We start from the raw sequence: 14,963 nt of genomic DNA, 5'->3' as shown, positions 1-14,963 counted from the left end.
GAAATGAGCCAAATCGAGTGAAAGTTGATAAAACGAATTGGGATACGAAAAAATCATTTTTTCCACTCGAATCGTGCTCTTCGGCTCGAAAACTCTTCGATCGTTTCCGAATTCCGGGCTCTCGGTGGCCAATTCCTTTTTAACGAGAAAGAGAAAACTGTGCTGGACCGAGACAATCTCGTGCGCGAGTCAACAGATTTTTGAACACACGCTTTTGAAGAATTACGAAAAAGCTTATTAGCAAAAAACTCAGATGAAAAATCTCCCCCGGCTCGCTAGCAAGAAGCCCGAACGTCTTTGACGCGGCTTCTGGAACGTCGAATCTTCAAAGACGGTCGAGCCAAATAGCGCGAGTGAAATGCCAGCGCCGGATAAGCCGGGACGAAAGTTTATAGGATTATTGTTCGTCGCGAAAATCGCCGCGGGAGAAATTAAGCAGAGATTTGCATACGAATAGAAATGACTCAACATAAAGATAATTTAAAAAAGATTATCTAACATAGAAATATTCAAGATAGAGTTATTTCCCAAGTCAGTTTAATTAGTCATACAATTATTCCCAGAGGAGATATTTATAAATAGAGATTATTCTAATAGACTAATTACCGATAGAGTTGATTGAAAATAAAGAAATGAAACATAGAGCTGTTGTGCTGCCGATGGGCCTGGGATAAAATGAATTGTAATCACTAGAAAACATTTTCAAAATTATTCGCAATTAAAAAAGCAAAACTCTTCTCGATAGTCGCTGGACCAATCAATTATGGAATATTTTTTCGATCCTCGAGCTCGTCCCATTTCGAAACGATCTTCAAAAACGTCGATGAAAACAAAAGACAAAACAATGCGAAGCTACTTATTTGCTTACTTTTCTTTCCAATCGATTTTCCTAATTTAAGGCACAACATTCCAATGCAGAGGGACCTTTGATTCGGATCAAGGATCTTGAATCTTCTGCGTTATATAATTCAACGGTAAATCCGTATGTTAATCAAGGAACCCTCCAAATCCGGAGGTAATGCGCCACTGCATAGCCTCGTGAACTGCGATCGAACGTGATCTTGTATAATCAACGGTGCACGAGGCTTCAGAGAGCATTATTCGGAGCTCTGAATACCAGCGGTAAATAATATTCGAAAGGATTATTTCGTGCTCGTGAAACTCTGTGTACGTGATATTCTTCAAGTACAATGTCTGAAGATGTTCTCACGCGCGCGGTCGCGTCTAGTATACTCGAATCTTTAAACGCGATCGTCTCAGAATCTTTGAAAATTTTTGAATTTTTTGAAAAATACCTTTGCGGTGGACACGATTATACTAAAAAACTATTAATCCGATCCATACGAAATTTATACCACTTATTTATTATGATAACAGCCAGGGCCTGGACGAAGGATTTCGTATTTCGTTGGAAAAAACAAATTGTAACAAAAAACCGAAAATTTAGCACCTCAAAAAATGAATCTTTTGTTGAAACTGTCGCCATTTTTTTTTAATCAAAATTTTTACAAATCCTCCCTCCAGGCCCAAGCTATTGTTATAATAAATGAGTGGTAAAAATTTAGTATGGATCGAATTAATAGTTTTTCAGTTATCGTGTCGACCGCAACTGATGCTCAAAAAAATTTGCTACTGAAATACAGCTCGAGTTGCGCAATTTTCGGAAACGCTTTGATGAAAAAAATTGTACGAGTACATGATCATATGCACTAATGAATGTCGTTGACAGTTTTTCATTAAACATTTATTTTCCTGGCGAAAAAAAAATCAAGAAAATCACGTTTCTTCGGCCACTGCAAGTGTATGTAAGGCCTTAAAAGAGTCGTTCGTTTTATAATAAAAGCATTGGAGCATGTGTTGCTCAACGGAGTCGATTGAAAACTGCATAGAAAGTGAGATTGAAGTCAGATTTTGTTTGCGATTTTTCATTTTTCGACCCGAAATATATACTTGTTTGAGAAATTCGATAAAAATATTCTTTCGATTGGAACTTTTCCATTGCACGGTGCAGGGGAGCTCAATCGAGCGACGAATTCGACTGATTTATGGAAAACCGTCATGGAGTATTTCTGTCGGAGCTGAGCACCAAGACTGCGAATTAATTTGTTCGAGAAGCGATATTTTTATCAGGAGATTAAAGGAAACAGTAAATCGTGTTAAGCGTACATTTTTAAGGAAAAATCCATCAATCATTTTGGCACCGATAGGAAACGTGAAAAGCAAATGCGTTTGTGTTGGAGAACGTCGACGTAAACCGTGTGAAAGGCTCGACTCTGAAAAGAGGAAAAAAGTAACGAGACACCCTTGCGGAGTCCATTGAAGCTGATGAAAAGTGCCAATCATCGTGTGACGTTTTTTAAATATCAGTTTATCAGAGCTTCGTCCCGAGTGATCCGCACCGTCGAATCTTTTTAAATTTCTTTTTCACGCGATGACATTTTTTCAAATACAAATGAAATTTGTGCTCTCTTTCCTTCCTTTTAAACCTCCTTTTCCCCCGCAATCGAGCAGAAGCTTGGTGCTGAAAAGCGAAGCGAAGAGAGCGCGACTGAATCGAGTCCTCAGACGTTTGAGACCCGGTTAATCAACAAGTCGCAAGCATCGTTTCCGTGATCTTCCAGACTTGGTAAAAGTGTGTTTGAAAGCGAGTTTAATAACGCCGTGTGCGAAGCACTCGAGCAACCACAGCTTCTGCCGTTGTCCCGAAGCTTCGCAATCGCACTGAAAAGTCGTGTGTCGATTCGAGCGCGAGATCGCGGAGTCGCAGAGAGTTGAAAAATTTCAAAAATCTGTCAAGCTCGTCGGAAAGTTTCCGAGTTCGTCGAATTCAACCGGAAATTCATCGTCGACGAGGGAAAACAACGGAAGCCCGAATCTCCAAAGTTCGCTATCCAACCCGAAACGAAAAGCTCGGAAAAACGATTGACTTCCGGATAAAATTGTGGCTCTGAACTCACCGTGTGGAGACAATATTCGTGGACGACAAAAGCCCAGAGCAGACTCAGCAGATGTCTTCTCGAGAGCGCCATGTTCCCCGGCCCGTTAAACTGTTTTTCCAAAAGGATTTTCCCTCCCTCGATGTTCTTAACGATAACGCTGCTCTTGGAGACGTTGCCTTTCCGAATGTGAATTGCGCTTCGGGGTTGCTTTGCCGTCCTTATATAGGGCGCTTTTCACCCCCGCGCAGGCGTTCACTTCTCTACGACTCTCGCACGCACACGAAGGCACACCTTCGCGCGAATAACGAGCATGAATATACGTCGACACGCAGATGAATTTATACCGAGGAAATACCGCGGACGAGATTCGTGCGTAGGTTACATGACATCGGCGAGGATCCTCGTCTGCGTGCACCGCCCATTTATGGAGACGTGCGCTCGCGACGTTGAATTTCGACCGGATGAATGAAGGAAAATGTGAAAATATGCGAGGCTCCAATTCTAGTGAGAGAGTAGGCTTGTCCTCCTCAACACTAGACATTATTGCGTGCTACGAAAAAACTGCAACTTCTATTTTTAGACGAGACTGCGTCATATTGGCCCTCACGATTTTACTACTGACGGCTCGCTCCTCGTTCTGTCTTTATTCGTTCCACCTTTGCCTGCTTTACCACTCTCTTGTACACTCTTTTGTTCCATTCAAGCGCGGCCGCGTAAAAGCGCCCGAACATCGGTCCTCGCGTTCATTTTTCATTTTCCTCGCGCATTTTCATGTTTCCTCCCTCGTACGTGTTCGTTGCTCCTCTCGGCCCGAGCCCGCGAACCTTGGCCGCTGTTTTTCGGGCCTTTCGATCAACGATACCGTTCCTATTCGCATCGAGATTCGAGGCAAAAAGAATTTCATGAATTTTCGTACCGAGGTCGCAATCTTTGAAAAAATACCATTTCGGAGGGAGTTCGCGTCAAAGTCTGCGGAAGTTGTCGTTTTCGTTGTTAGAAAAGGGAACAAATCACAACTCCACGTTTTTCTCAATCTTTTTAAACGTTTGGAAATCAACGATGTATGAAGGAAAAAAAATTTGATCGAAACGATCGCAGAACGGAACCTTCCGATTCGATGGAAGTGAAATTCCAACGTGAGGTCTAATTGACCCCACCCGAGAAGTGGCTCAAATCGTCTCAATAAAAAGCAGGATCATTTCAAAGCACGAATCCATCGAAGCTCGAAGAGCGAATTTCGGCCCCTGCCTCCGGAAAATGAAGAAACATTTTCATTGAAAGTCCCGGGGCTCTAATGTTTTTCGACGCGTGCAAATCGTCCGACACAAAGGGAGGAATTCCTCAGAACAAATCTCCTCGCATCGATTGCAAGAGGAAACGTGCCAAATGATCGAAACGAAATTTCAGTCTACGGACTAATTGAACCACCCCGAGAATGCCACTTGAAAACTAAACTGCTGCCGAGAGCGCTGCAGTTACCTTTCCACTCTTTCTTTTCCATTCTCCCTCTCGCTACAGATATGAGCGTGACGCGACAAGCGGAATCCTTTGGTCGCAGCGAAACAGCTGCGATCTCCGCAGACTCCGGCTCTGAGGAAATAAAATCCTAGTCTTAGTGAAATTTCCATGAATTGTGTGAAACTGACGAGCATTCTTCAACTCGACTTCGCAAAGTTCGAAAAGCTCCACAAATTCTTCTTTCGCGCTCAGGCTTCAAACTGTTTTTTTTATTTTTTATTTATTTTTTTATTTTTTTTTTATCAGTTTTTCAACGATATTTCGCAATTTTGGCATTCTGGTCGAAAGCAATTGAAAATTCACGCTCGAGCCGAATTTTCAGGAGTGGAATTAAAATTGTAGAAAACGTGATAAAACTGTTAATTAAAAATGAATTTTTCTCGCGAGTTTCGACCCCGAGTCATCGACTCGCGTCTGCACTTCGAGTGCAATTTTCACCTCGAAAATGTGGATTTAAATGCTGAAATCCCGATCCGCATTTGAGGACGGTTCGAGAATTGATAATCGATGAAATTGTGAAAAAACGTGAGTCGAAAAATCTTGTTGATAAACGAAATGAATTTCGAGGGTTTCCATGAAAAATTTGAATTCATGCACGAATTTTCGTAACGAGATTAAAAAACGAAAAAGTTGGGAAGATTATTCAGCGCTGATCGCGAGTGCGAGGGCGCGTCGAGGGATTTGCAACGAGAAGCGCGCGAGGGATCGCGGTCAGACCGCTCGGCATCGAACGCTCGGTTTCGTATTACGAGCCCGGCGAGTCTTGAGGGAAAAGGGAATGACGCGTTCGTATAATTCATCAATTCCAGAGCGTCCGTGAGCCTATGAAAAGGGATATTCTCGGAAGGCGGAAAAGCGTCTAAAAATAACGAAAGCTCGGCTGCTCGTTAAAATTCGCATTTGATTCGTGCTTTATTCGTAACCGAATCGAATACGCGCGGCGAGAAAGTTGAGCCGGCCGCTCACTCTTCCGAGGGATCCATTGACCAACTCTCAAACTGACACGAACCGAGCGAAGCTCCGTCGTGGAGAACAAACGCGACGACGCGATTTATTCACTGCGTATTACGCTCCATTCAACGGGCCGTTTCGCTCGAGCCGATGAGCGAAAATCCACTCGCAGTAAAATCGCTGATGAAGTTTCAAGAATTTTCATACTTTTCGTCCTTTTTTTCATCAAGGTAGTTTCGACTCTGAGTGGAGCCTGCTCTCCCGGCGCGGATCCTTCGACTCGAGTCCTCCCGAAATTCGGTCACGCCGAATTTCATTCAGAAACAATCTCCGCGAGCATGAAAAGTGGCCTTAAAATCCAAGAATCCCGGCGTCAATTCTATTTTCTCCTGAATTCAATATCAAATTCGCGGAAAACTCGGGCGATATCGAGATCTCCGGATTCGTAGTAAACCGCGACTTCGGTGACGTCACGATTCGAGAGACTCGAAACACACGAATGCAATCTGACACGCCTGCGTAGCTTCCGAATTTTGCGCCCGCGCAAACACTCGTGGCGACGACGATAAAAACGCGTTTGGGCTCACGCCACCCGGCGGTTGGCTCATCTCATTTTTTCGACTCACCTCAATAGAAATTCGTTCAAATTCGAGTCGATTTTCGAAGAATTCTGCTTTTTCTAGCCCTCGGAAAATGCGACAAATCGATGAATCTCGAGCGGCTTTATCCAAATTTCTTTTTCATTTTATGATTTCCGGGAATGCGAGAACTAAAAACGAGTTGAATACGAAAGTTCTGTGCTTGCGACGGATCGATTTTCGATCGTCGTTCCCAAAATGTCGCAAAAGGATAAAAATTTTTATAAAAAAATGAGTCGAACGAACGGAGCAGTAGAAACTAAAAAATCATTCGAGATTCAACGATGCTCAAGCGCGCAAAAAAAACGCTACAAAAATGATTTGAATATGAATTTTGCTGTATTGAAACGTAAAAAAGCCGAAAAATGTTGCTGCCTCAACCGTTCGTGAATAAAAGAAAAAAAACAATGGAACGTCAACTGTCGGAAAAAGTATAGAAACGAGACGAGATTTTGGATGCCCAAAATATAACGCTCGTTTGACTCAGTTCGTAGCGACCCTTGAGGGAGAGTTGATAGTCGAGGGATGGTGCGCCTGCGCAAGCCTCGTTCGGCATCGTTGCAGCGGAGCTCGTATGCCCTGCGCTGTTTTCGGTGAAGTAGAGCGAGCAAGTTAAACGAGTGAGAAAAGTCGATCGTGTGTTCGTATTCGCAGGCTCGAAGTGTCGTGGGTTTATTTCCATAGTAGCGGGTGTTGAAAGTACGGTAAACAGAGATCAACGAAAAAGTGGACGTGGCGAGATAAACGTACTTGAAAAGTTGATTTGGAAGGAGACTGAAAAAATGGTGCTGAACGTAACGGCGGCTCGGGGTGTTTGTTTGTTTTCTTCTTAATCAGCGAGGAAAGTTTGGACGATCGATCATGCGGCACGAGTGGAAAAATGGCACGTGTGTCGTTAAAAGAAAATGCTCGAAACCACGATAAGCAGTAACTCGCATCGACGACAGCGTGACAATCACAGATTCTTCATTATCGCCTAAACTACAGCACAAACGCAGCCAACGCTCAAACAACCAAGATTCCCCTCCACCATGGAATTCGAATTCGCAGATGTTCCTCCCAGTTAAATACAACTCGACCAACATCTTAGCTTCAAACGCTGTAAAAATGTTGGCCGAAATGACACGACTCTCTTATCACCACCGAGCAATCTCCTGCTATGCAGTCCTCAGCATTTGGATCTTTCTCCTTGTGGCCGGTAATGTTTTCATTTTTATTTATATTTTATTATTTTTTGCGATCGAGTGTCGTGTACAAAATTACGTCACGATTGTCGTCAACAAGTTCATTATTCCGTTCATTATATTCTAATGAAATATAAATTTTAATAAAATTTATCATTTTAATTGCATTTTTATTGCATTTTTCTTGAATATTCTTTTTAGTCCAACGTCTTATCCGTTTTTCATTTAGTTCCTTCGATATCCAACGCGTTCAGTTTCTTTTTACTGCGAAGCATCGAGTACGTTTTTTGACAGTCGAATGGAACGAGGGAGAAAATTAAAGAAAGTAAATGAAAAATATTCAGCAGGGATGCTGCTTTCGTAAGCGTTATTCGCGATTTTCACCGCTCTTTTCAACGTAAATTCGATTCACGAGAGTGAAGACGCAGCACTCGATATTGTGTCACAATATTTCTTCACTTATTATAGCTCAACAAAGCAACCTGAAAGGGAGACAATATCCGACCTGCAGCTTCGAGTTGTCAGGATTCTTTCAATTCTGTCCGATAGCATTAATTTCGAATTTATTTTATACTGAGACTTAACGACACGTCAACAGAATCAGACTTTTGCCTTCACCCAGAACCGACAGAATTCTCAATCCAACTCGTGTTCAAATTTTTATAAATTTTTATTTGCATTCTCAAACATTGGCAAAATTCAATGGCAACGAGAAATAAAAAAATGAGCTCAACACTTCGGTTTTTTAACGAGTCACTTCTTCGTACTTGTGCAGAATTTCTACAGAGAATCTGAGTTAATGCATCGTTCTGATTTCCAGACACGGTCAAATCCCGAAAAAGACTAAATTTTGACTCGAAATCAGGTTTAAAAATAGTACTCGATTAATACGTTTCATTTTTTTTCATGAAGCTAATGAATAGCGAATCGGTCTTGCGGATTTAATTGATAGAGATATGGAGGCCCGAAAATATGGGAATTCATAAAAATTCGTTATTTAGTTAGTCCAGACGCAGTTGCCTAAACTATGTGTCAATACTATGACAGGTTAAAGTCCATTTCAAATGCTTTCATCGGCGTTCAAAGTTTTCCTCTGCGATAAAAAATTTCTCTCGTTTTTGATAGTTTTGCCTGTTGGATAACACGCTGAGGAATCGCTGAAAAGGATCGCAGGGCCTGAAAAGACAAAAAATATTAATTAGAACGAAACTTGAGAAAAAAGCTGACGAAAAATTCAAGCGAAATCGTATGCGGATGAAAACAACGCCAATGTCAAAATACGGACGTTTATAGCGAGGAAAATGTTCTAAAAAAATGAAACAACTGGAATTTCTCACTCCGATAAATTTACAAGCTCCTCTGAACTTAAAGTCGTTATACGAATTTCCAAAAATAGCAGTTTATAGATTATCGATTTGCCTATATATTAGCCGCGCATAAGTAAAAGATTGGAAGAAAAAAATACGCGATCGAACGTATATTTTTAGGCATGTACAAGTACATCGGGGACGAGGAGACGAACTCGATGCCGGGCAAACCACTGGGCAGTGTATTACCGATACGAGAATTTCCACGACAAATGAAGCGTGACGTTCGGAATCAAAGGGTATTCAAATTCTGCCACTCGCCGGAGGACATTCCCGTCGGCTCCGAAGGTACGTGCCCATCGGTTGTGCAAATAGATATTTTTATTTGTACCCTCGAGAAAGTGTCTGAATGCTCAGCGGAGAAGATTCGAGCCTGAAAATAATATTTTCACTGTAATTGATCACTGAACTACGAAATTTCGATGACTTACAAGTTATTTTTCCAAATGAAAAAATTGAATGTTGGTTTAAAAAAATTAATTGACAAAAAGATCAACAATGAAAAAAGATTATTTAATAAATATATACGTTATTTTGAATTCAGGTAAGATCGAGGGCAACGTGACTCTCGAGGGTGTTATCGTAGTGACTCGTCACGGCGACCGAGGGCCCATGACCCACGTGCGAAACATAAGTGCGGTCAATTGCGCCGGAGACTTGAGCGCGTATCCCGAATTAGAGAATCTGCATCAAACTTATCAGAGTTTCGTGCAAAACGTGACGCTGCACTCGAGAGCAGCTTGGTCACAATTTTTGGGGCCATTTCACAACTTCCCCATCCTACCGGAAGCCACGAAGGACTGCAAGCTTGGCCAACTGACGTCGCTCGGCGTTGGGCAAATGTTGAAAGTTGGCTCGTTGCTCCGGAACGCCTATCACGAGAAATTGCACCTCGGTAACGGCACGATTTCCGCAACCGATGTGACCGCTTGCAGCACCGCCACGCGCAGAACCCTCCAAAGCGGAGTCTCTTTTTTGTACGCCTTTTTGGAAAATGAAAACCTTCAAAATCTCCCGAGATTCACCGTCCGCGAGAGCCAGAGCTACGTTTTCTGCAACACCGACTGCGCCTGCCCGGCAGCTGATAATTATGGGCAGGAACACGCTCGGGTTAGTCAAGAATCACTCGGATATGAAAGAAAAAGAAATATTATGGTATTCGAACATAATATATTAGCTCACGTGTCTTTCGATCCAGTCAGTCAAATTAAACTGGAAAAAAAGCCCCGCGAAAGTGCTAGAGAAACGATCGATTCTATTTCTGTTTTATCGTGAAAATTGTACTATGAAAAAATTCATTGTCATTTACAAAAAACTCGTGTCCTTGCATTGTTTTCTTTGTCCAAATAACATTCTCAGACGATACATATATTAGTGTGTTTCCAAAAATTTTGTTACACGAAATAATCAACGAGACACGTGACGATTTTTATTTTCTTTATCTCTCAACACGCGATATGCCAAGGTCGACGTTTTTTTCTCATTTTTCTTAACCTTTAAATTCTCGTTTATCCGGAGTCAAGTTTATTCTGTGGCCAAGCATGACGTGGCCTTGGTGGAAGATATTTCAGAAAAATTGACCGATTGAAAGGCGGTCCACGTGCTGGACCAAAGGCTCAGATAACGCAGCAAACATCCCGCGAGTATTCAGTCGGAATTATCATTCGGTCATTATCATGTGTAGAAAGTGGAAAAACAAATTTTGAAAATTTTCGAAAACAATTGGAAACGCTATCGCTCCGGTAAAGAGTCTCTGGCAGTCATAACATAAACGTACTTGTCTCAGAGTCGCTGCCGCGACTCTAGATCGAAATAGAACGCACTGAAAGCGGGTTGGAAATAAAACAATTTCTCCGGGCCCCCGAGACGACAAATCACGATATTATCGAATGAAAATATTTTTAGAACATCGATTCGACACCAGCCCTTAAATTAATTTTAGCACAGTGGAAACAAATTTTCATGAATTCCGTTGAATGAGATAAAATCTGTATCTGTACACACAAAAATCATCGAATTCACTCATAATGCGTCGAAAAATAATATTGTAATAAATATCCATTTCAGGAACTGAATGATCTCTTGGAATCTCATCCAGCAGTGATGGATCTGATGAAACAAGTATCGCAGATAGTATTCGAGATGCCGGATCAGTCGAAGTCGTTGAATCTGAATTATCTGAAAGATGCTTTACTGACGTACATTTGCCACGATGGAAAATTGCCCTGTATCGATACAGAGACTGGACGAACGTGTGTAAAAGCGGAGGACGTTACCGCGTTATTCACTTATATCGAATGGGAACAACGACAGATTATGAATAGTCATAATTTGCGTAAATTTGCAATTTTGCGCTCTTACGGTATGTTAAAAACGATAGTGTCTCACATGCTGCAAATGGTTTCGGAATCGAAGCCAAAAGTATCAATTTTTTCGGCGCACGATGCAACCCTCGAGTACCTCGGTTTCGGACTTGGTATTGTGTCCGAGCGTATAATGTGGCCACCGTATGCTTCCCGTTTGGTAATCGAGGTGTACAAGACGAATCCGAAAAACAAAGATCGTCTGGCCCGTGATTTTTACTATCGCGTTTTACTCAATGGATATGATCTCACGAAAACAATATCGTTCTGTCGTAATGCCAATTCTTACACAGCCAATTATCTCGACACTAACGAAAACGGTGAAACGACGAAACGCGAAACAATACTGTGTCCGATCGAAGCGATCATTCGACAATTGCACGACGATTATTTCTTACCGTTCAATGCCACCAATTTCAAAGACGCTTGTGCCATCCATTGACATGTTTTTTCTATTATTTCGTACGTCTTTTTCATTTTTATAGCTTATCATTCCCAGCACTGCCCTGAACGACAATAGACTTTCTAACTTAAAATATTCACCGTTTTCAGGGTGACACGACTTTTAATTGTTAATCTAATGGCCACAATTCTTCGATGAGTGTAAAAAAAAGTCATCTGGTTGAGGAAGTTGAGCACGTTCAATCTAATAATTGTTCTATAATTATTTTTCCCTGCTTAACACTTAAACTCACAACGTTATGAAATTAATGTCCCACGAAGCCAATCCTAGGACGAACATAGGGCTGAAAATCTCAAAACTAACAAAGTCCCTGTTCAAAGTAGATTATGGAATACGAAAAATTTCCTCGCCCAGAAAACTTTTTCCAAAGTAGTCATAAAACAGCATTTTTCCAGCAGAAAATTTAACTCACAATGGCAATCTTTAAAAAACTTTCTAATTTTTTTTAAGTAGACAACTGTATGGCTGTGTGCGAAATGTTATAAAGACGTAATTGTTAAATCTCTACGTAGGTCCAAAAAGGTGCGAAAAACTGTATCCCTTCCATGTCAAACTTGGCAATTTTTCTCAGGTTGTTTTACACAAGAACACACGCACATGGTCTCACAGGATTATTGAAAAGTCATCCTTAGTGTAGGGAATTCGTAAATACTTCGAAACTTTTACAATTGTTGGCAAGTACCATGTAAAAAAAAAAAAACCATCGAATCTGCACAGCGTTTGGTTGCTGGCAAAATTTCTTGCAATGTTTATAGAAGAGGCTTCAGCCGGATGATCTTTAATGTAAACTCAACCCTGAGACTCCGCATGAGCAAAAGTTTGTTCGGAGAATATTTGCCTGTTCACTTTACATTTTTTCCCTAAAATTGTTGACTTCTAATCTCGAATTGATTTTCACCCAGCAAACAATAGAATCATCAATGATGAAATTTGACAAAAATGGGACTGATTCAAGATATTCAGTCATGAACCTCAAAACTGAATTTGCTTCGCACAGCTTTTGCTCACTTGTATTGCGTATCCTGACAAAACTGCTTCAAATGGAGCAAAAATGTATCCTCCACAGTAGAGGATTTCATGCTTTCGACTCCAGTTCATTCGTAAACTCAAATTTACAAACTACAAGTTTACATTATGGAGCATCGGCTTATGGAGACTTTCTTAGATTACACACAAACACATTAACAAAGAGCCTTACAAAACTTGTAAACTCCCTAAAAGTAGCGTAAAAAATGTTGAGAGTATGCCTAGATACTCGCTGATATATTTTATCATACAATTCTTTGTATATATGTAAATATATAACGAGAAGTACTTGGTAGCAAGAGAGGAAGAGAAACAGTGAGAAACGAAATATGGCCCCAGAGTATATTAGGAATCGAAAGAATTAGCTACTTCCACGATTTCTTCCGTTTGAAGGTGGATATAGAAATATGTATAAATATAATTATATGAGGCAGGTTTCGGCGATGTAGCTCGAAAAAGTCTGACATTGAGTTGCCTTCAAATGCAATAGAATTATCGTCAAAGCTCGACAAAGACGATTCTTGGTTGAAAAGACTCAAGAATTGCCATTTTTCGCTGGATTGTCTTTATCGCCCCATTGAAGCCTGTTATATACATTAAATAGATAAATAAGTAAAATTAATTGAAAATTAGATTCTACCGAATAATCCGAAAATCTTTCTTATCCTGTCATTCATTAGTCCTGAAAGTATGAGCAAAACTTTTAGTTATTTAACATTGAAAAATCGAAATATCGATGGATTATTCAACAGAAAATCGCAAGAATAATTGCACATTCTTCCAGGATTAAGTCCGTATCGCGCAACGAAATGGTTCGGAGACACCAAAAAAAAGGAATCTACAAAACTCGATGTCAAGTTACAAAAGTGAATGTAGAAATTCTCATGCTTTTTATTCTCATTCAATAAGGTAACATTCTCAATCACAATATTTGAACAGAAAAACTGAAGAAACGAACGCTCTCGATAATAAATACTAAACACTTATACTGTTAAAATTTACAAGGCACATATTTGTATGATTTATCAAGAAAATCCAACTTTACGCTTTCTCTTTCGTGAGAACAAAAATAGTCGATTACAAGGAAAAAAATAAAAAGGAAAGTAACTATCGAAAATAAATCCAACTTTGGTGATTATTGTGCAAGAGGAAGAACATCTCCGTATGACTCGATTGGTTGTGTGACGTCACCGGTAATGAAAATTTGTAAATTACAATTAAACCGACACCCAACGTATTTAACGTCTCTAGAGTGGTCACTCACTCATTGGCTTTGTGCACAATTTTTCTAAAAATAAACTTATGTTTCTACAATAATATAACTTAAGTATCTTACACATTTCTCTTAGTCGTATCAATTTACAGTCCTTTTTCAAAATTATTATTACAATTAACAAAATGCACCACGTTTAACTCTCTTTTCTCTACCCCGTCGATACTTTCATCCTCCTTCCAACATTTTATTAATGAAAAAGTTATTGACTACCGAGAAATTCTATGAAGGAGGACGATCCAGAACGCTGGTGCATGTTCCACGTACTACTAAAACCTAATACTATTTGTCATTTTGGTCATTCGCACGAGCGATTTATTAGTCAGAGCCGAGGCTCACGTTTCCGAATCTGGGATCGCTAAGCCTAGTCTTTGTTGAATGTCCATGAATCGGTCCAGGTAATGCTCCAACGAGAAACCACTGTTGAAATGTACAAATATTACTCTTTCAATAACTGGAAATTTAATTTTTCGTCGTAAAAAAATGCTTCAACATTTCGTTTTTTAATTCCTGAGCTTTGTGAGTATTGTTGTTTGTACTTTCACTTTTCTTAGTTAGTATTTTTACTTCTGAAAAATTTTGCAGGCTGGTTAAAGTTAGAGAAAAAGTTAGGCGTTTATGATAAAAATATTACCGATCTAAAATTAAAAAAAAAAAGAAACTAATCCGAGATTTTTTATTTTTTTTCTAGATTTTTTTAATTTTTCTAATGTGAATAATCGAGTTGTCAATCACATAAAACGTCCTACCCGATAGCAGCATTCCTGTCTCTAACTGGAGGCGAATGATTAGACGCTGTTCTTCTCACTGGAACGAAAGACTGTTCGTGATTGCCCAAAACGGCGGTAGCACCAACTCTTCTTCCGGTTCGCCAGCGATGGATCATCCACTTCATTCTGTGTATACTTATAATGACTAGGGCCGCACATTTGAAGCGAATTTTGGCGCTTTTGCGGTTCGAGCTTGTCGTCGTGTGCAGTCGTTGCTCGTGAGTCAATTGTGCCAGAACAGACAGCGTTCTATCCTCCGATAACTGATAACCACCGACGATGCATAACAAATACCGCTTCTGATAAGCCAGAGCTTTTCTTCGACTGTCCACACGCAAGTATTTTCCATAGAAATGCTGCAACTATAAAATTTTTCAAAGTTATTCAAATTCATTTCTTGACATTAGAAATGCTTTCCATTCAACTTTCCATAAAGGATTCGTTTTTTCATTCAAAAAGATTAATGACAAA

The 14,963-nt window shown here is 40.3% G+C and overlaps 3 protein-coding genes and 1 long non-coding RNA gene across 15 annotated transcripts in view; 1 reads left to right on the top strand and 3 right to left on the bottom strand.

The window, feature by feature from the left end:
* Positions 1 to 3,116, bottom strand: part of Nplp1 (Neuropeptide-like precursor 1) — a 24,792-nt gene extending 21,676 nt beyond the window's left edge. For all 7 annotated transcript variants that reach the window (XM_043414492.1, XM_043414493.1, XM_043414494.1 and 4 more), the window contains exon 1: positions 2,958 to 3,116. In XM_043414492.1, coding sequence (XP_043270427.1) covers positions 2,958 to 3,029 — 72 coding nt within the window. In that variant the 5' untranslated portion in view covers positions 3,030 to 3,116. The remainder of the gene's footprint in view (positions 1 to 2,957) is intronic.
* On the top strand, positions 1,865 to 13,766 carry LOC122407999 (2-phosphoxylose phosphatase 1). Its single transcript, XM_043414499.1, has 5 exons — positions 1,865 to 1,892; positions 6,701 to 7,244; positions 8,718 to 8,885; positions 9,142 to 9,707; positions 10,665 to 13,766. Exons 2-5 carry the CDS (start codon positions 7,097 to 7,099, stop codon positions 11,400 to 11,402), a joined length of 1,620 nt encoding a protein of 539 aa, XP_043270434.1. The 5' UTR covers positions 1,865 to 1,892; positions 6,701 to 7,096; the 3' UTR covers positions 11,403 to 13,766.
* Positions 8,331 to 9,207, bottom strand: LOC122408004 (uncharacterized). Its single transcript, XR_006260328.1, has 3 exons — positions 9,126 to 9,207; positions 8,787 to 8,970; positions 8,331 to 8,406 (listed from the first exon to the last, which is right to left on the bottom strand). It is a non-coding gene; the product is annotated as an uncharacterized lncRNA (long non-coding RNA).
* Positions 13,323 to 14,963, bottom strand: part of Plp (Pericentrin-like protein) — an 18,115-nt gene continuing 16,474 nt past the window's right edge. For all 6 annotated transcript variants that reach the window (XM_043414485.1, XM_043414488.1, XM_043414486.1 and 3 more), the window contains 2 exons: positions 14,472 to 14,854; positions 13,323 to 14,142 (listed from right to left, as the gene is read on the bottom strand). In XM_043414485.1, the coding sequence (XP_043270420.1) occupies positions 14,058 to 14,142; positions 14,472 to 14,854 (468 nt within the window). In that variant the 3' untranslated portion in view covers positions 13,323 to 14,057. The remainder of the gene's footprint in view (positions 14,143 to 14,471; positions 14,855 to 14,963) is intronic.

This window comes from Venturia canescens, chromosome 3, assembly GCF_019457755.1.
Source record: "Venturia canescens isolate UGA chromosome 3, ASM1945775v1, whole genome shotgun sequence".
Lineage (NCBI taxonomy): Eukaryota > Metazoa > Arthropoda > Insecta > Hymenoptera > Ichneumonidae > Venturia > Venturia canescens.
The sequence above is the reverse complement of the archived record's forward strand: the minus strand, read 5'-3'. Positions and strand labels throughout refer to the sequence as shown.